This window comes from Microcaecilia unicolor, chromosome 4 (assembly GCF_901765095.1).
Source record: "Microcaecilia unicolor chromosome 4, aMicUni1.1, whole genome shotgun sequence".
Taxonomy (NCBI): Eukaryota; Metazoa; Chordata; class Amphibia; order Gymnophiona; family Siphonopidae; genus Microcaecilia; species Microcaecilia unicolor.
In genome coordinates this window covers 15,654,091-15,673,946 of record NC_044034.1, presented here as the reverse complement: position 1 = coordinate 15,673,946, position 19,856 = coordinate 15,654,091, and the positions used below count along the sequence as shown (strand labels likewise).

The 19,856-nt window shown below is 44.7% G+C and overlaps 1 protein-coding gene across 3 annotated transcripts in view; it reads right to left on the bottom strand.

Annotated features, from left to right (window-relative positions):
• The window catches only part of ARAP1 (ArfGAP with RhoGAP domain, ankyrin repeat and PH domain 1), a 319,552-nt gene that overhangs the window by 137,108 nt on the left and 162,588 nt on the right, over nucleotides 1-19,856 (bottom strand). For all 3 annotated transcript variants that reach the window (XM_030199983.1, XM_030199984.1, XM_030199985.1), the window contains 4 exons: nucleotides 7,956-8,025; nucleotides 5,333-5,453; nucleotides 3,978-4,183; nucleotides 3,459-3,565 (listed from right to left, as the gene is read on the bottom strand). In XM_030199983.1, the coding sequence (XP_030055843.1) occupies nucleotides 3,459-3,565; nucleotides 3,978-4,183; nucleotides 5,333-5,453; nucleotides 7,956-8,025 (504 nt within the window). The remainder of the gene's footprint in view (nucleotides 1-3,458; nucleotides 3,566-3,977; nucleotides 4,184-5,332; nucleotides 5,454-7,955; nucleotides 8,026-19,856) is intronic.

The following is a 19,856-nucleotide window of genomic DNA, read 5'->3' as shown; positions in this document are numbered from 1 at the left end:
TCCCTAACCCGCAACAGTCCAGCATCTCCCATCTCACCTTTCCCTATTCCCCAACAGTCCAGCATCTCCCCTTCCCTTTCCCTACCCCCCAAAAAATCCAGAATCTATCTTTTCCCACCCTACTCCTTCCACAGTCTAGCAACTCCCCTTCCCCTCCTTACTCCCCCTTTCCCTGTATCCAGTGTCCAGCATCTCCCCCTCTTCCCTTTTTTCTACTGGATCTGCTGCTGCTGCCAATGCCTCCTCCTAGAACTGAAAATGCAAGAGAATTCAGCACCAGCACAGGACCTTCAAGGACAGGCCTACACTTAAGCACTGCTCCAGGGGACACAAGATGAAGCTAGAATATGGTAGATTTAAAACAAATAGGAGAAAGTTTTTCTTTACTCAGCATGTAGTTGGACTCTGGAACTCGTTGCCGGAGAATGTAGTGACATCAGCTGGCCTTACGGAGTTTAAAGGGGGTTTGGACAGATTCCTGAAGGAAAAGTCCATTGAACATTATAAATTTTTTTTTTTTTGGTGGGGGGGTTGCCAGGTTCTTGAAGCCTGGATTAACTGCTGTCAGAGACAGGATGCTGGGCTTGATGGACCCTTGGTCTTTTCCCAGTATGGCGGTGCTTATGTACTTATATGAAATGCAGAGAGATAGTGCTGAGAGACTGAAGAGTGACAAGGGGGGGACAAGACTAGGAGGAAATAAAGTTAAGCATATGCCCTGTGAGGGGGAGTCTTTCTTTTGAGTCTTTGGTTTGGTTTTCTGTTTTTGTTGCTGTGGGTCTTTGGTTGCCTGTAAGCGACCCGAAGAAGGAGAAGGAGGAGCCCATTAAAAAGAAGGGAATCCATCAGCTAAATATACGGAGAGTTGTTAGGAAAATAGCTCTGAGTGGGCAATGGAGAGACCCAGCCCAGGAGTGCGGGATAGGAGCCAGGGAGTGGCCATCCCATAGCCAGTGTGAGCCAACTCAAAGGTCACTCTGGGTGGAGGTCAGACCAGGAGGGTCTGCACCTGAAGCATAGTGAGGAGCACAGCCTTTGGAAGGCTATCTTTGGGGACAGGCACAGACTGGAGCCGTATAAAATGTAAATAACTCTATTTAAGAGTATCTTGTAACATATACCCCATTAGGAGGAGAATACAGGACTTCCGCTGGGGAAATACCAGAGGAAGATTTACTTAAGGATTGTACTGTTTGGTGAAAAGTTCTTACAGCTGGATGTTCCTGTGGTTTGAAGCTGAAAAATAAACTGTTGAGTTTGAAGCTGCTGACTGCGGAGGGGTCATTTGAATTAAAAGGTGAACAGCTGCCTCCTCACAGGGAGCCTATCTTAACTGCCAGCCTTGTCTCCCACAGAGGGCCAGATGCACTAAACTTTACCAGCCAATAAGGAGCCATTAACGAGCCATTAATGAGTAAGTAGTAAACCCTGGCATGCACTAAATACTTTTTTCCCGACGAAGCAGCTAACGCAAACGAAATGCAGATGAGCAAATTGTGTAGAAACCCTATTGAAATGAGATGCACTAACCTTTTCCGCTTACCCTAACGCTGGAAAATGCTGGGAAATCTAACGAGAGGTCTGTACCTCTCGTTGGGGCTGCGCGGGCTTGGAAAACTTATAAAATGTAAAAAATAAAATCGGGAGGGGGCAAAAACGACCAAGTGCTCATCAGGAGCATCCTTTATGGACGTCCTTTATGGACGTCCTTGCACCCCCACCCCCCCGCCCGAGGTCGCCGCCGCCGCTCCCCCCTCCCCCATGCATTGAAATCACAACTTTACACAGCCCCGGCCCCCCTCCCTCCCTTCCTTCCTTCCTTGAAATGACAGCTTCCCCACCATCCTCCGCCCCCTGTGGCCCCGCCCCCGCTGCCCCCCTGAGGTCATCGCCGCCACCCTCCGTCTGCCACTGGGCCCTCACAGCGCCTCTCACCTCCGTGTGAAGGCGCTGCACCGGCAACAACAGCTGATCGCCTCTCCGGACTTCCCTCCCTGGCCAGCCCTCGTCTGACATAAGTAATAGTTTTGTTAAAAAAAAAAAAAAAGGACGAGCACTCGGATTTTTTTTTCCACTTTTTTAAGTTGTATGAAATCTTTATTGAACATTTATCAAAACAGCATCGGAGCCTGTTTGATTTTTTTTTTAATATACAGTGAAGAAAGGACGCTCCTGATGAGCACTTGGCCGTTTTTGCCCCCCAATTTTTTTTTTTTTACATTTTAATAATTTTTCCAATCCCGCGCAGCCCCAACGAGAGGTACAGACCTGTCATTAGATTTTCCAGCGTTAAGGCAATCGGAAAAGGTTAGTGCATCTCATTACAATAGGGTTTCTACACGATTTGCTCATCTGCATTCCGTTTTCGTTAGCTGCTACCGTCGTCGGAAAAAAGTGTTTAGTGCATGCCAGGGCTTACTACTTGCTCGTTAAGGGCTCGTAAAGTTTACTGCATCTGGCCCTCAGAAATTGCAATTACAGGTTTTGAAGATAACACAAGGTTTGGAGACCGTTTTATTAACTAAGAGAGAATTTAAGTTTTTGAATCTTAAACATCCAGTTGTTCCGGTGTTTTATACCCTGCTGAAAATTCACAAACTACAGTCACCACCAGGTCACCCTATCCTTTCCTCAAGGGGCTCAATCCTTGAATCGTTATATTTGGGGATTTTCTTTTAACCATTTGTGTTTTAGCCCCTCTTATATCAGAGATTTTTTTAATACACTTGAGGAGAAAAATTTCTTGGCTAAGTCTATCCCGATTTTGGTCACCTTGGATTAAATACCTCAGTTCCACAACGAGAAGCTCTAAAAGTGATAACAGAAGTATTGGAGCAAAGAGATAGGATTCCCTCTGAATTTTTTATGAAATTAGCTCAACTTGCACTTACAGAAAACTATGTATTTACAAGTGTCAGGGGGCTACATTCGTCCCCATCGATTTCAAAATCTGTCATAAACAAATTGGCAAACAAATGGGTTGATAATTCCCCTTTTATTAATAAAATAGCGATCTGGAAGCACTTTATTGATGACATTTTTCTGATATGATTAGATAATGAAGATGAATTAAATCAATTTGTGCTGTGGTTGAATATATGCCATCCCAATATTAAATTTACGAGCACATCTTCCAGATCGCGAGTTCATTTTCTTGATACTGAAGTAACAGTACAAGATCAGCAATTTGTCACTAAAGTTTTCGTAAATCTACTGACAGAAATGCATTTTTAGAATATCGCAGTTGCCATCCGGGAAGATTAAAAAACAGTTTACCCTTCTCGCAATTTTTACATTTTAGAAGGATTTGCGCAAGGGAGAACAGGATCAGCTTGTCCAGCTGGTCACCCTGTCATCTGCTCTAGTTCCCAGAATGCTCTGCAGAGAGGAAGATTGCAAATGTTGAGCTAGGATTAAAGCATGAATCTAAAGGTCTCTAATCCAAGAGCAGGTCTCACCTGAAGGTCCTGTACGGTGTCGTTAGGTCAAAAGCCCTGCGGTCTGTATCCTTCACGTTGCCTAAATTCATCTCGATGAAAGTTATGCCAATCCCCAGGCGAAAATCCTGAAGGGACAAAGGTCACAGATAGAGAAAGAGCATTGAAAAACAAAAAAGTTGAAATTAAATCAATGTGGTTGAACTTATAGCTTCCATTATTACAACCTAAGGAAAGAGAGAAAACTCTTCTAAAGTTTGGCCAACCTCCTTCATAGGGAAAACCTGTTGCTCGGCACAAAGTTACCCATCCAGTTTCACAAGGCTCTTTTCACTCAGTGAAGACCAAGTTAAGATAGAAACACATCAACAGGAATAACCAACAGTAAGAGCACTCTTCACCCTTCAAATTTCATTCTTTTACCATGGTCAATATACCTACAGGATGGCCTCATTAGAACTGCAGCAGGAACAGGGAGCGTCTTGTCTCGGCAATGTTTGCAAAGCTATCATTGAAAGAAACATCTCTACATGTACTAACCTCAATGCTCTTGTGCAGGAAAACTTTATCTCCAGCCACTGCCACATAGAGTTTGGGTTTGTAACCTCTTAGCTCCAGAGGCCCTTCCTTTTCAGCGGTGTCCATACCGTTGACCCTCATCTGGATCATGGAGAGCCTGTTTAATGCCTTACACCGTTTCTCCTCAACCACCTGCTGCAAGACTCTCACCCAGTTATTCCGATCCGCTGCAAGAAAAGAGAACGGTGTGTCAAAAAAGGGACAGGTTGCCATGCCTTCGGAACTGGAAAAATGACCCACTGCGCCCTACTGAAGGCATTCAAAGACCATGGAGGTGCTGAAGAGGACACTAACAGAAATCTCTCTCTCTCTTGGCTTTTACTACCTTGATATACCAAGCCAGACCTGAGTAATACCACCCCCACGCTCCCACCCCTACCACCCAGATCTTGGAAAATCTGCCACTATGGTAAGGCTTGACTGACTCAGGAACCCAACGACATACCCAACAAATGGTATGACATGAGGGAGAAGTCAAGGAAATGGAGTTTATTCCCGCCTTCTGCTGAGAGATTGTTATTTTTACTATAGCAACTAAGGGCCTGATATTCAAAACAATTTAATAGCACTTACCCAAGCAGTGCGGGCCCCGGCGATATTCAGTTCTGGCTAACTGGGAGCCGCTTAAATAACAGTCCAAGCTTTACCCGGTTAGTTATGCGGGTAAGGCATTGAATATTGTCCATCCCTGCATAATTTTGGGTGCCATCAATGACCCAGATCCTCAGTGCTGATACTGGCTGACCACTGCTGGCAGAATCTTCAACCATAAGACATTAAACAAATGAATGAATTTGAGCTGGAATCAAACCCGGAAGCACGTAAGCACTCTGTCTAACGCAGGCACACATATAGTTTTCACTAATACAGATAACTGTAAAATTACCCTCTAAATGCAAGGAGAAAGAACTCAGGAGGAGCTCCGGGAACTGGTATGAAGGGGCTTGAAGTCACCACCAATTGATTGTCCCTTTGGCACAGTGCTCATCAGCTCACCCCAGGTAAACCAGCGGATGGCTCAGAACTACCACCAACAGCTGCAGTTGAATGAAAGCTCTCAACTCTGGTGGCTCTCATAGAAAAAGATCAAAGGAAGTGAGGGTAGTGCTGTTGCATGGACTGCACCTGTCCTTCCACTCTAGCGCCATCAACAGGTTTCCATTCAGCATGACAGCCTTCAGTCAGGACCTATGGAACTACCACTGCCTTCAGTTACTCCCTCATGACTTCCAATAAATTAAGGGGGGGGGGGGAAATGTCAGCCTTCCCCACCCCAACGTAGCCTGAGGCTTGGAAAAGGAGCCGGCTTCACTCACAGTCACTCTCTGCTCGGAAGACGAAATTCCTGTTGTAAGTGATGACCTCAAATTTCTGGTCGCCAATGTTGGACACGCGGGATATTGAAGTCACAGGGATGAATCTCTTGGAGTACATATCCTACAGGAAAGGAGAGGGCACAAAATAACACACAACACCGAGGCATGAACACAGAGACACAAATCAGCCTGCAGTGCTGGGAAAACTGGGATCCGTACGTTTGTGACCCCCTTGAATTCGACCAAAACAAGAGTCATTGAAATATGATATTCTTCCTGCACTCTGGAGATCAAGTCAGTCCATTCTGCACAGGTGAAGAGCCAGAAAAGGGCCTTCTTTTATCCTTTCCAGGTAACTCTTGTGCTGGTCTGCCCTACAAAAAGCCCAGCCTCAAATAACCTCCTCTCCCCACTGCCAACACCGTGTTGTCACTATACATAAAGTAGTGCAAGGGTGTGATATTTCTAGTCACAGCCATGGTGTCACTCCAGCACTACACTTCAGTCAGGCTTTGGAAGCACTTCTGCCAGCCACTGTGCTCCCAAGTCATACTGGGGCCACAGGAGGAGGGGAAGGAAAAGTGCTTCCTGCCCCATAGGCGGACTGCTTGTGGTAAAGTGCAAGTGAGGTACTGAGTTAAATAGAAGGGAGGCAGAATGGGAAAGACAGGCAGTAAAGGAGAAAACTTTAAAGCCAGGGGGAGATGAAGCATCAAAAAAAGGAAAAATGAAGGAGATTAAAGAGGGAAAGAAAATACGGGGGCCTTTTTACAAAGGTGCATTAGGCTCTACGAGCGTGCAGCATGTGCCAAAACTAGACTACTGCCAGGCTACTATGCCCCCCCCCCCCCCCCCCCCCGGCGGTAATTTTAGATTTGGGGCGTGCCAATAATTACTGGATGATTTACTTATTTCCTCCCATGGGTGTCATTTCCAGTTGGCGCGTGCCAACTGGTCACAGCATATGTAGCACGTGAACCCTTACTGCTAGATCAATGGGTAGCATTAAGGACTCAGGCCAGTTTTAGGTGCGTGCTAGTTTTACCGCACAGCCTTTTCCTGTCCCATTAAAACAGTCCCTTTTTTTCGGACACAGTAAAAACTGGCCCAGCGCAGGCCCAACACACGCACCTACACTCCTCAAGCTGTAAAGCAGAGGGGAGGCTATTCCACAGAGTAGGCCTATTACACTAAAAATACGGGAGTGGAAAAAGTTATAGCAGACAGTATGAAGGGAAGGCACTACAGGATTACTTGCCTGTGAGGAGCCAAAGGCCCTAGCTGGTGCATATTTATTTAGATTTTGCTCACACCTTTTTCAGTAGTAGCTCAAGGTGAGTTACATTCAGGTACTCTGGATATTTCTCTGTCCCAGGAGGGCTCACAATCTAAGTTTGTACCTGAGGTAATGGAGGGTTAAGTGGCTTGCCCAAGACCACAAGAAGCAGCAGTGGGATTTGAACCTGCCACCTCTGGATTGCAAAACCGGTGTTCTAACCACTAGGCCACTCCTCCACTATAGCAACAGTCCATGTAGAATCTCAAATAGTACCAACATTCTATGTTCCACTGCACTAACCACTAGGCTACTCCTCCACTAGCAACATTCCATCTAGAATCTCAGATAGTAGCAACAGAATCTCAAATAGTAGCAACATTCCCTGTAGAATCTCAAATAGTAGCAGCATTCCATGTAGAACCTCAAATAGTAGCAACATTCCATGTAGAACCTCAAATAGTAGCAACAGAATCTCAAATAGTAGCAACATTCCATATAGAATCTTAAACAGGGAAATGGAAATGGTACTTGATTTACTGCCTTTCTGTGGTTTTTGCAACTGCATTCAAAGTAGTTTACATAGTATATACAGGTCCTTATTTGTACCTGGGGCAATGGAGTGACTTGCCCAGAGTCACAAGGAGCTGCAGTGAGAATTGAACCCAATTCCCCAAGATCAAAGTCTGCTGTACTAACCACTAGGCTACTCCTCTACTATTATGGGGGGAAACAGTGCCTATCCTTGTGGGTAGGGTGATTTGGATTTGTACAACATTTTGTGATTCTGCCATTTACTTATAGCCAGGATTGGCCATGGCTGGAAACAGGTTACTGGGCTAGATGCACCCTTGGTCTAACCTAGTGTGGAAATTCTTTTGTCCTGAATATGAAGGAGGAATAGTTATCAGCAGAGTGAGGTGTGTAGATAAACAGGAGATTGAAGGAATCCTATATGGAAACGGAATGGAACCAAACAAATTTAGCAGTGTTTAGACGGCAAACCCCAGTAACTGGGAAACAAAGCCAGTGCCAGGCTGAATTCTATGGTCTGTGTCCTGATTGTGGTTGGACGGGTTTGGAAGGGCTGGAGTGGAGCTTTGATGACAACTTCAGTAGTTGGAGAACAAGGCCAGCGGCGGACAGACTTCTACAGTCTGTGCCCTAAAAAATGGCCAGGACAAATCAAGCTCTAGTATACATATGTTGTATCACATCATACCTCATGCTATGAGTTTATCTTGTTGGGCAAACTGGAAGGACCATACAAGTCTTTATCTACCTTCATCTACTATTTTACTGTGAAGGTTGTCCATTAGTACTCAGTACTCGCACTTCAAGACTCACCTTCTCACTGTCAAAATATCGGAGGTAGTCTGCATCGAGCCTGACCCAGCGTTTCTGATAGATGTAAGATCTGCAAAGGAAAAAAAGATGAAATCAGGCTGGTTACATCTGTGAAAACAAGCAAGCACCGTACAATGCATTACCTGATGCCAATAAGTCTTGAGTCTCAATGGTCATAATGAAAACCCAGATAATCCGCAACAAGCGGAGAACTCGAACGCCCCAAGGGAGAATACAGGTATAGAAGAAAGTGGGATGTTTGACCACGGAAAACCAAAGACTGGAGAGGTTGATTCTTAAAACAGTTGTTTACTGTTGAAAAAAGACTCGACACAAACGTTGTGTTTCGGCCGTTATTATAAACCATTTTGTTTTTTATTTATTACTTTTTTATTATTATTTTTCATTTTCAATTTTTATTTATTTATTTTGTGCTTGTAGTAGTAGTAGAAACGATACCCACCTTTACGTTTCATTTTTTACAATTGTTGATCATGACATTTAACATTCAAATTATCTTTGTATTTCACAGAATTACATATATTTAATACAACAGTATCCTCTGTAATGAGATACATTTGAGAGAAGGTATAGAGGCATATATGATGTGCATAGAGTAAGAACGAGATATGTGTATATGTATGCATGAATGCATATGTGTGTATATACATATATACACGCATATAACCGTTTTTGTCCTACATAAACACATACATATTTTTAATACTTTGTTTAGACATAATTTATCCATACGCTATGTATCTTTAATCTATATGTTTTATTAATTCATTAATGATTTTATTTACCTATCCATAAGGGATTATACACATCTTCTCCTTTAAAGTACTATTTTTATAGTTGAAACAAGAGTATTTTATGTGTAAATACATATATAAATTTTGTATGGAAATGCAATGAATTATGTACACAAAAATTGCTATTTTCTTTATCTGATTACCTTTACTTTTGATTAGCCCTTAGCTTACACTATTATTTTTTTTGCTACATTTGTACCCCGCGCTTTCCCACTCATGGCAGGCTCAATGCGGCTTACATGGGGCAATGGAGGGTTAAGTGACTTGCCCAGAGTCACAGGGAGCTGTCTGTGCCTGAAGTGGGAATTGAACTCAGTTCCACAGGAGCAAAGTCCACCACCCTACCCACTAGGCCACTCCTCCACTGTTGCTACTATTTGAGATTCTACATGGAATGTTGCTATTCCACTAGCAACATTTAGTCGCGGCCCTTGCAGATCACCAATGTGGCCGCGCAGGCTTCTGCGAGTCTGACATCCTGCACGTACGTGCAGGACGTCAGACTCACAGAAACAGAAGCCTGCGCAGCCTTCTACATGGAATGTTGCTAGCAACATTCCATGTAGAATCTCCAACAGTAGCAACATTCTATGTAGAATCTCCAATAGTATCTATTTTATTTTTGTTACATTTGTACCCTGCGCTTTCCCACTCATGGCAGGCTCAGTGCGGCTTACATGGGGCAATGGAGGGTTAAGTGACTTGCCCAGAGTCACAAGGAGCTGCCTGAAGTGGGAATCAAACTCAGTTCTTCAGTTCCCCAGGACCAAAGTCCACCACCCTAACCACTAGGCCACTCCTCCACTCCGTTGCTTTTGTATCCCACATTTTCCCACTCATTTGCAGGCTCAATGTGGCTTACAGAGTCCTGTTATGGTTTTGCCATTCCAGGATATTAGATATGATTAGTGATGTAAAAGTGTTAGATAGGGAAGGAAGAAAAGGTTAAGGTGGATAGGTAAAGAAATTAGACTGTCGTAGCTGGGCAAGTTGGCGACGTGATTTAGTAAGGTTATTGGTTCTCTTTGTAAGCCTTGTTGAAGAGATGTGTCTTCAGAGATTTTCGAAAGTTGGTTATTTCTTCCATGGTTTTCAAGGTAGTAGGTAATGCATTCCACAACTGCTTGCTGATGTAAGAGAAGGTAGTTGCATGCATCAGCTTGTATTTTAGTCCTTTGCAGCTGGGGAAGTGCAGATTCAGAAATTTGCGCGATGATCTTTTGGCATTTCTGGGAGGCAAGTTCACAAGGTTTAGCATATAGGTTGGGGCGTCTTCGTAGATGATTTTGTGAACAATTGTGCAGATCTTGAACGTGATGCGTTCCTTAAGTGGGAGCCAGTGAAGTTTCTCTCTTAGGGGTTTTGCACTTTCATATTTAGTTTTTCCAAATATGAGTCTGGCGGTGGTATTTTGGGCTGTTTGGAGTTTTTTGATGTTCTGTTCTTTGCATCCAGCGTACAGTGCATTGCAGTAGTCCAGGTAACTCAGTACCATTGATTGTACCAGGGAACGGAAGATGTATCTCGGGAAGAAAGGTTTTACTCTTTTGAGTTTCCACATGGATTGGAACATCTTTTTTGTCGTATTCTTCACGTGGGCATCGAGTGTGAGGTTTCGATCAATGGTAACTCCGAGAATTTTCAGATTTTGTGAGATGGGAAGGCAACAGTATGGTGTGGTTATGGTGGTGAAGTTGTTTATGTTATGTTGTGATGTGAGTACAAGACATTGTGTTTTTTCTGCGTTGAGTTTTAGCTGGAATGCATCCGCCCAGGAGTGCATGATTTGGAGGCTTTGGTTGATCTCGTTTGTGATTTCATTTAGGTCGTGTTTAAACGAGATATAAATCATGACATCGTCTGCATATATATAAGGGTTGAGGTTTTGATTGGCTAGTAATTTGGCTAAAGGTATCATCATTAGGTTGAAGAGGGTTGGTGAATTAGTGATTATTGCTTGGTTTATATACATTAAAAAAATTTTTAATATATTTTTTAATATTTATGTTTACTATTTTATCTGCAATCTTGATTTTATATTTGTATAGTCATCAGCTTTTATTAATCTATACGTGTATATGTGTGTCTTGTAGACTCCTGATGCAGGCCTAACGGCCGAAACACAACGTTTGTGTCGAGACTTTTTTCATCAATAAACAACTGTTTTAAGAATCAATCTCTCCAGTCTTTGGTTTTCCGTGGTCAAACATCCCACTTTCTTCTATACACATAATGAAAACCCAACACCTTAGTGCAAGGAGAAAGAACTGCTCTGCTTTACCCAGTGACCGCCAGCAGGCAAAGAGGTAGTCAAACAGTGCACAGCTATAAGCCCACCCCACGACATTAAAGAGGCTCCTTGAACTCTAACCTACACTTGTAGCTTGTATAAAATCATATATGAAACAAAACCACCACATAACTGGGTTTTCATGGTTTAAGGCAGGGCCGCAATCCAGTCAGGTTTTCAGGATTTCCCCAATGAATATGCAAGAGAATCTATCTGCATGCACTTCCTCCACTGTATGCAAGCAGATCTCATGCATATCCATTGTGGATATCCTGAAAACCCGACTGGGCGAGGGCCGAGATTGGATGCCCTTGGATTAAGTCTGTCTCCGCTCTGGATACCTTCTGTCTCTCCAGCTGGCAGCCATTTTAAGGAACATGACTGCAGGCTGCACACTGGAAGCCATGACTGCTTCCCTGTTGCCTCCAGCAGTCCCCTCTGCAATAAATTCCAGCACATTCCTTGCAATACGAGAATTTTCAAACTACAAAGGTGCACTTCTCATCAAAGCGTATTTTTGCACACCCTTCTTACACCCCCAACCTTGTATAAAATGCATGCTATTTTGGGGGAACCCTTTACAGAAGAACCTCATTGAAGGATCCCAAAGGTGCTCCATGGTCACCAAAACAAGGCAGAATAGTGCAGGCTGTGACAAGGCACTTGATGTACTGCTGCAGGTGTGGTCTCTGGCATGGCCTAACTTATCATGAGAACTGATAAACTGTTGAGGCGGAGCTCACCAAAGGAACAAGGAAGTAGTCGCTCGAGTGGCGGGATCTCACGTATATGTCGTCACATCCGCAAGAGTGTTATTCAACGACTTGGATGTTGACAATACTCTTTTGTTAGATGTTTTACCATCACATTAGAGATTTATCGGACCCCTGAGGCAGACCTTTATGCTGAAACACAGCCGTGTCGGGTCGTTTTTCAGTTTGTTTACAATAAAGACTCTCTGATATTCTCTTTGGATCTACCTCACTTTTGTACTTATTACTCATGGGTTAACTTATCACAGCCTAGTTATAACTATCAGAAGACACTCCAGAGGTGTCAGCCCTCAGCTAAAAGGTTCAGTGAACTGGTTGAGGTACACCCCAGACAAATCATACCTATTAAATGTCTCCTTTCCACAGCATGATGCGTTCCCACCTGGGCATGGTAGCACCACCACTTCTGCTTGAATACATGCATTCAGTGGGCAGTGAATGTAACATAGAGGGGCATTTTCGAAAGAAACGTCTGTGTGAATTTGGACGTTTTACAAAGACGTCCAAATTCTGAAGCGGAAAGACGGTCATTTTCAAAAAAAGATGGACGTCCATCTTTTGGGTTCGAAAATACCATGGTCGTCCTGCGATTTGGACATCTTTGATTTTCGGCCATTTTCGAAAACAAAAATGTCCAAGTCTAAAACGTCCAAAGTCAAGCCATTGGGATGTGGGATGAGCCAGCATTTGTAGTAGACTGGTCCCCCTGACATCCCAGGATAGCAATCGGGCACCCTAGGGGGCACTGCAGTGGACTTCATAAAACGTTCCCAGGTACACAGCTCCCCCAAAACCCACTACCCCCAACTGTACACCACTACCATAGCCCTTACAGGTAGGGGAGCATCTATATGTGGGTACAGTGGGTTTCTTGTGGGTTTTGAAGGGGTCGCTGTTTCCTCCACAAGTGTAAAAAGTAGGGGGGGGGGTATGGGCCTGGGTCCACCTGTCCGAAGTGCATTGCACCTACTACTAAACTACTCCAGGAACCTGCACGCGCTGTAATGGACCTGAGTATGACATCTGAGGCTGGCAAGTAATGTTCTTCATCACAATTTTTGGGGTTGGGAGGGGGTTAGTGACCACTGGGGGAGTAAGGTGAGGTCATCCCTAATTCCCTCCAGTGGTCATCTGGTCATTTCGGGCACCTTTTTGCGCCTTATTCATAATAAAAACAGGTCTAGCTGAAAACATCCAAGTTTTAGTCCTGGACATCTTTGCTTTGTTCCATTATGGCTCAAAGACGACCAAGTCTTAGGAACGCCCAAGTCCCGCCGTAAACACACCTCTGATACGCCCCCTTGAGATTTGGACGTCCTTCCGACGGACTTCAGAGAAAGACGTCCAAAATCGAGTTTCGTTTATACCGAGATGGACGTCCAAATATCAATTTATGTCACTTTTTGGACGTTCATCTCTTTCGAAAATGAGCCTGATAGTGGTACAATTTTCCACGCTTCCTCTGATCACCCCTAATTGTTCTTCCCTGCCATAGCGATCCCTTGAAATCTCTTTTTCATGCCTACTGCAGGTCTTCATACACCACAGACCAGGGGCCACAGGAATGCAGCATGAGAGTGAATTTAAAAGCTGTTTCCCTAGATAAAACAACACCAACTCACCCAATTATTACAGTCCACCTTATATTATTATTATTATTATTATTATTTATTGCATTTGTATCTCACATTTTCCCACCTATTTGCAGGCTCAATGTGGCTTACAGAGTTTTTTAATGGCTTATATAGTTTTGTTATGACAATATCATTCTAGAATATCAGATAAAATTAGTAATGCACAGAGATTGAGTAAGGGAGGAAAGAAGGAAGTGATTAGACGGGTAAGTATTGAGGTGTACTTTCGTAGCTGAGTGGGTTGGTGAGGTAGATTAGTGCAGCTATGGAAATATCTTGCCTAACACCTTCCTTCTCTCTTACCTCACCTAATCTTTGTACATTACTAATTGTACCTGATATCATGGAATGGTTATGTCACAACCAAACTCTGTAAGCCACATTGAGCCTGCAAATAGGTGGGAAAATGTGGGATACAAATGCAATAAATAAATAAAATAAATTTTACCTGCAGAAATGGGATGTTCAAACTTCTTCTACTAACCTATAAATGTACTCACTCTGCTGCTCCCCAGTATCTCTCCACACTCGTCCTTCCCTACACCCCTTCCCGTGCACTCCGCTCCATGGATAAATCCTTCTTATCTGTTCCCTTCTCCACTACTGCCAACTCCAGACTTCGCGCCTTCTGTCTCGCCGCACCCTACGCCTGGAATAAACTTCCTGAGCCCCTACGTGTTGCCCCATCCTTGGCCACCTTTAATCTAGACTGAAAGCCCACCTCTTTAACATTGCTTTTGACTCGTAACCACTTGTAACCACTCGCCTCCACCTACCCTCCTCTCTTCCTTCCCGTTCACATTAATTGATTTGATTTGCTTACTTTATTTATTTTTTGTCTATTAGATTGTAAGCTCTTTGAGCAGGGACTGTCTTTCTTCTATGTTTGTGCAGCGCTGCGTACGCCTTGTAGCGCTAAAGAAATGCTAAATAGTAGTAGTAGTAGTCTCTTGTAACCAGAGCTAATATTGTGATGTCATAATGCCTCAGGCCACCAATAAGAGCCAACCTCATCAGTGATGTCACAATGGCTTGATTGTCCTATACTTGGCTTACTTTTATTACATAGCTCTTTGAGCAGGGACTGTCTTTCTTCTATGTTTGTGCAGCGCTGCGTATGCCTTGTAGCGCTATAGAAATGCTAAGTAGTAGTAGTAGTAGTACCTGTCCTGTGTGTGGGTAAATTGAGCCTGCCCATGGGCGGGAAAGTGTGGGATATAAATGCTTAAATAAATTAATTAATTAATTAAGCACGATGCTCAACAACTATAACTGAAATTACCAGAGGTAGATGGTCTTGTTAGACAAACGATCAACTTCATTAACTGGGAAACCAGAGTTGCATCGGGGAGAAGGAGGGAGGAGAATACTAGAGTTAGTTTACTTGGATTTCAGCAAAGCTCTTCAGTTTGGAAAAGAAACAGATGAGGGACGATATGATTGACGCTACAAAATCTTGAGTGGTGTACAAGTGAATTGATTTTTTTACTCGGTCCAAAAGTACAAAGACTAAGGAACACTGAAGGAAGTTACACGGAAATACTTTTGAAACAAATAGGAGAAAATATTATTTTCATTCAACAAATAGTTAAGGTCTGGAACTCTTCGACAATGCTTAGCGTATCTGAATTTAAAAAATGTTTGGACAAGTTCCGGGAGGAAAAGTCCACAAGTCTGCTATTGAGACCAACATGGGGAAGCTACTACTTGCACTTTGGATTAGTGGCTTGGAATCTTGCCACTATTTGGGTTTCTGTCGGGTACTTGTGACCTGGAATGGTCACTGTTGGAAACCGTATACTGGGCTAGGTGGACCATTAGCCTGACCTAGTATAGGGTGAGGATGAAGGAGGAGACTGGGGAGGGGGTCCTTTTACTAAGATGCGCTGAAAAATGGCCTGCACTAGTGTAGGCGCATGTTTTGGACGCGTGCAGGTCCATTTTTCAGCACGCCTGCGAAAAAAATGCCATTTTTGGAGGGACCGAAAATGGACATGCAGCAAAATAAAAAATTGGTGCGTGTCCATTTTGGCCCTGAGACCTTACCGCCACCCATTGACTGAGTGGTAGGATCTCACGCATTAACCGGGTGGCAATCGTCTGTACACCTACAATGCTGATTACTACCCGGTTAGTACCGCGCGGCAGAAAATAAAAAATATTTTCTGGCACGCATATCGGACGCGCGTAAAAGTAGAATTACCAGCCGGGTCACGCGGTAGCTGGGCGGTAGTTCCAAATTGACGTGCGTTGGACGCGCGTAGGCAACTACACAGCTTAGTAAAAGGGCCCTGGATGATTAGAATTAGAAAGGAAAAAAACGAGATAGAGGTCAAAGGACACAATTACATTCAGAAAAGCCTTTTTCACTCAAACTCCACACACTCTATTGGTCACATCATCTACTCATGCTTCGGTTTAGCCACACCTGGCCATAACACCATCACCATTTATTAACTACTACTACTACTACTTAACATTTCTAGAGCGCTACTAGGGTTACGCAGCACTGTACAGTTCAACAAAGAAGGACGGTCCCTGCTCAAAGGAGCTTACAATCTAAAGGACGAAATGTCAAGTTGGGGCAGTCTAGATTTCCTGAATAGAGGTATGGTGGTTAGGTGCTGAAGGTGACATTGAAGAGGTGGGCTTTGAGCAAGGATTTGAAGATGGGCAGGGAGGGGGCCTGGCGTATGGGCTCTGGGAGTTTATTCCAGGCATGGGGTGAGGCGAGGCAGAAAGGGCGGAGTCTGGAGTTGGCGGTGGTGGAGAAGGGTACTGAAAGGAGGGATTTGTCTTGAGAGCGGAGGTTACGGGTAGGAACGTAGGGGGAGATGAGGGTAGAGAGGTAGGGAGGGGCTGCAGATCGAGTGCATTTGTAGGTTAGTAGGAGAAGCTTGTGGTACCTGATCGGGAGCCAATGAAGAGACTTGAGGAGAGGGATTATGAGTATATCGGTCCAGGCGGAAGATAAGACGTGCAGCAGAGTTCTGAACGGATTGAAGGGGGGATAGATGGCTAAGTGGGAGGCCAGTGAGGAGTAGGTTGCAGTAGTCGAGGCGAGAGGTAATGAGAGAGTGGATGAGAGTTCGGGTGGTGTGCTCAGAGAGGAAAGGGCAAATTTTGCTAATGTTATAGAGGAAGAAGCGACAGGTCTTGGCTATCTGCTGGATATGCGCGGAGAAGGAGAGGGAGGAGTTGAAGATGATCCGAGGTTAAGACCTATCAGGACATGTAAGACGGCCTTCCGTGTCTATCTGGAATTGTTACTTGCAAAATATCTCCCATTAAGCAAGAAGTCCAGTACTGAATAGATTTCAGAGTGTTTCCTAAGTTGGTACTGTTATATTGGGGGTTATTTTGGGGGTTCTCTGCTTGGCAGGGCCGCCGAGAGACTAGGCCGGGCCCGGGGCAAGGTCGCCCCGCCTCCGCCGCTGCTGCCCCCCGTCGCTCCCCCCCCCCCGCCACTGCAGTCCGCGGTCTCACCTGCCTGCCTCCACGGCTCCGGGTCCCCTTCATTCAAAGCAGCAGTTGCAGATCGCGTCTCTTCTGGCCTTCCCTCCCTGTGTCCCGCTCCTCGCGGAAACCGGAAGTTACATCAGACGAGGGCGGGACACAGGGAGCGAAGGCCAGAAGAGACGCAATCTACGACTGCCGCTTTGAATGAAAGGGGCCCGGAGCTGTGGAGGCAGGCAGGTGAGACCGCGGACTGCAGCGCCGGCGGCCTGACCACGGCGCCGGGCTCCCCTTGGAGGCCCGGGCCTGGGGAATTTTGCCCCCCCTACCCCCCCCCCCCCCCCCAGCTGCTTGGTTAGGGGAAGATGGGTTGGGAATACTAGATGCTCTTCTTTCAAAGATGGCCTGGAGTCATAAGAGTCCGGATCCCGGGTCATCTTAATGTCTAGGTTCAGGGTACAGTAGGGTTGGAGGGTTGGAGGGGGGTGATCTTGCATGCAATTGTTACTTTGATAGGGACAAGGTTAATGAGGGGGGAAGGTGGGGGAGTTTTCTCACAAAACAAAAATGGGATCATATGTTATCCAGGTTCTGTTGTTTGATGTTTTTGATTATTATTCTGTTATGTTTGATTGATCTTGTCTAGACTTGATACTTAGCTGTCAGATGTTGGATATGTTTGATCCTGAATTAAAAAACGTTCAAACTTAAGACTATCAGGACATGTGCCAGCAGGTCCTCTAGTGAAAAGCGGGCCCCGTACCTGTATCTCTGAAATGCAGGGACAGTTAAGCACATTGGGATCCAATTGCAATGAAAGGATCTGTGACATCACCTGGAGTGGAGGAGTAGCCTAGTGGTTAGTGCAGTGGACTTTGATCCTGGGGAACTGAGTTTGATTCCCACTACAGCTCCTTGTGACTCTGGGCAAGTCACATAACCCTCCATTGCCCCTGGTACAAAGTAAATACCAGAATATATGTAAACCGCTTTGAATGTAGTTGCAAAAACCTCAGAAAGGTGGTATATCAAGTCCCATTTCCCCCTTTCCTTTATGACATCACAATAACAGAAGTGAGCCAAGTATCGGGCAATCAAGCCATTGTGACATCACTGATGAGGTTGGCTCAGGCATTGGTGGAATGAGGCATTATGACATCACAGTATCAGCTCCAGTGGAGGAGTAGCCTAGTGGTTAGTGCAGTGGACTTTGATCCTGGGGAACTGAGTTCGATTCCCACTGCAGCTCCTTGTGACTCTGGGCAAGTCACTTCACCCCCCATTGCCCCTGGTACAAAATAAGTACCTGAATATAGTATGTAAACCGCTTTGAATGTACTTGCAAAAACCACAGAAAGGTGGTATATCCAGTTCCATTTTCCTATTTGAGATTCTAGATGGAATGTTGCTACTATTGAGATTCTGTTGCTACTATTTGAGATTCTACGTGGAATCTTAATGTTGCTATTCCACTAGCAACATTCCATGTAGAAGCCTGCCCTTTCAGATCAGCAACACGGACACGCAGGCTTCTGTTTCTGTGCAGGACGTCAGACTCACAGAAACAGAAGCCTGTGCGGCCGCATTGCTGATCTGCAAGGGCAGGCTTCTACATGCAATGTTGCTAGTGGAGAAGTAGCCTAGTGGTTAGTGCAGCAGACTGTGATTCTGAGGAACTGGGTTCGATTCCCACTGCAGCTCCTTGTGGCTCTGGGCAAGTCACTTAACCCTCCATTGCCCCTGGTACAAAATAAGTACCTGAATATATGTAAACCGCTTTGAATCTAGTTGCAAAAACCTCAGAAAGGCAGTATATCAAGTCCCATTTCCCTTCCCCTTCCCATATACTCTTCGACCAAAGGCCCCAGGGTAGAGATTCCTCTGCTTCAGACCAGCTTTGATCTGAGACTGTATTTTTTACTTAAGCTGTGATATTCTCAGAGATGAGTTTCTCATATCCCCCCCCAAAAAACAAGATTTGTATAATTGTGTTTCTTTTTTCTCAGTCCTGAAGGAATCTGAACAACAAGTGCACATGTCACGTTCTGAACGAGAAATCCTTCAGGCTGGGCCACCCGGGATGGTCTTTTCATAAGAGCCACATTCCTCAGCTGTGTGCTCAGAAATCCATGGCAATACCCACGGTGGAGAAACACACACGCCCCGCACTGAATGTTTGCTATCCTTCTCCTCCTCAGCCTGCACTCCGAGCTCTCCCAGAGCACAAGCGAAAGATTAGAAAGAATAAACCCCTACTTCTATACCAGGTCACCTAAAGCAATGCCCAATGTGTGGCGGTGGCCAAATAAAAAAACAGGATGCTAGGAAAGGGATCGAAAATAAGGCAAAGAATATTATAATAAGAACATAAGAATAGCCATACTGGGTCAGACCAATGGTCCATCTAGCCCAGTAGCCTCCTTCCAACAGTGGCCAATACAGGTCACAAGTACCTGGCAGAAGCCCAAATAGTAGCAACATTCCACGCTACCAATCCCAGGGTAACCAGTGGCTTCCCCCATGTCTATCTCAATAGCAGACAATGGACTTTTCCTCCAGGAACTTGTCCAAATCTTTTTTAAACCTGTACGCTATTTAGATTGTAAGCTCTTTTGAGCAGGGACTGTCTTGTCTTCATGTTCATTTGTGAAGCGCTGTGTACGACTGGTAGCGCTATAGAAATGATTTATAGTAGTAGTAATCGTTATCCTCCGGCAACAAGTTCCAGGGCTTAATTATTCATTGAGTGAAAAAATATTTCCTTCTATTTGTTTTAAAGGTATTTCCATGCAATTTCATTGAGTGTCCCCTCTCCTCTACACTCCAAGACGCTCTTCTCCTAAATTTAGCTAACAGCATTTGGATCCTGAATGCCGCTTGCCCCATTGGAAGAGAGTTTTCACACTGTCAGTTCACTGTGTAAAAGTGCCCTT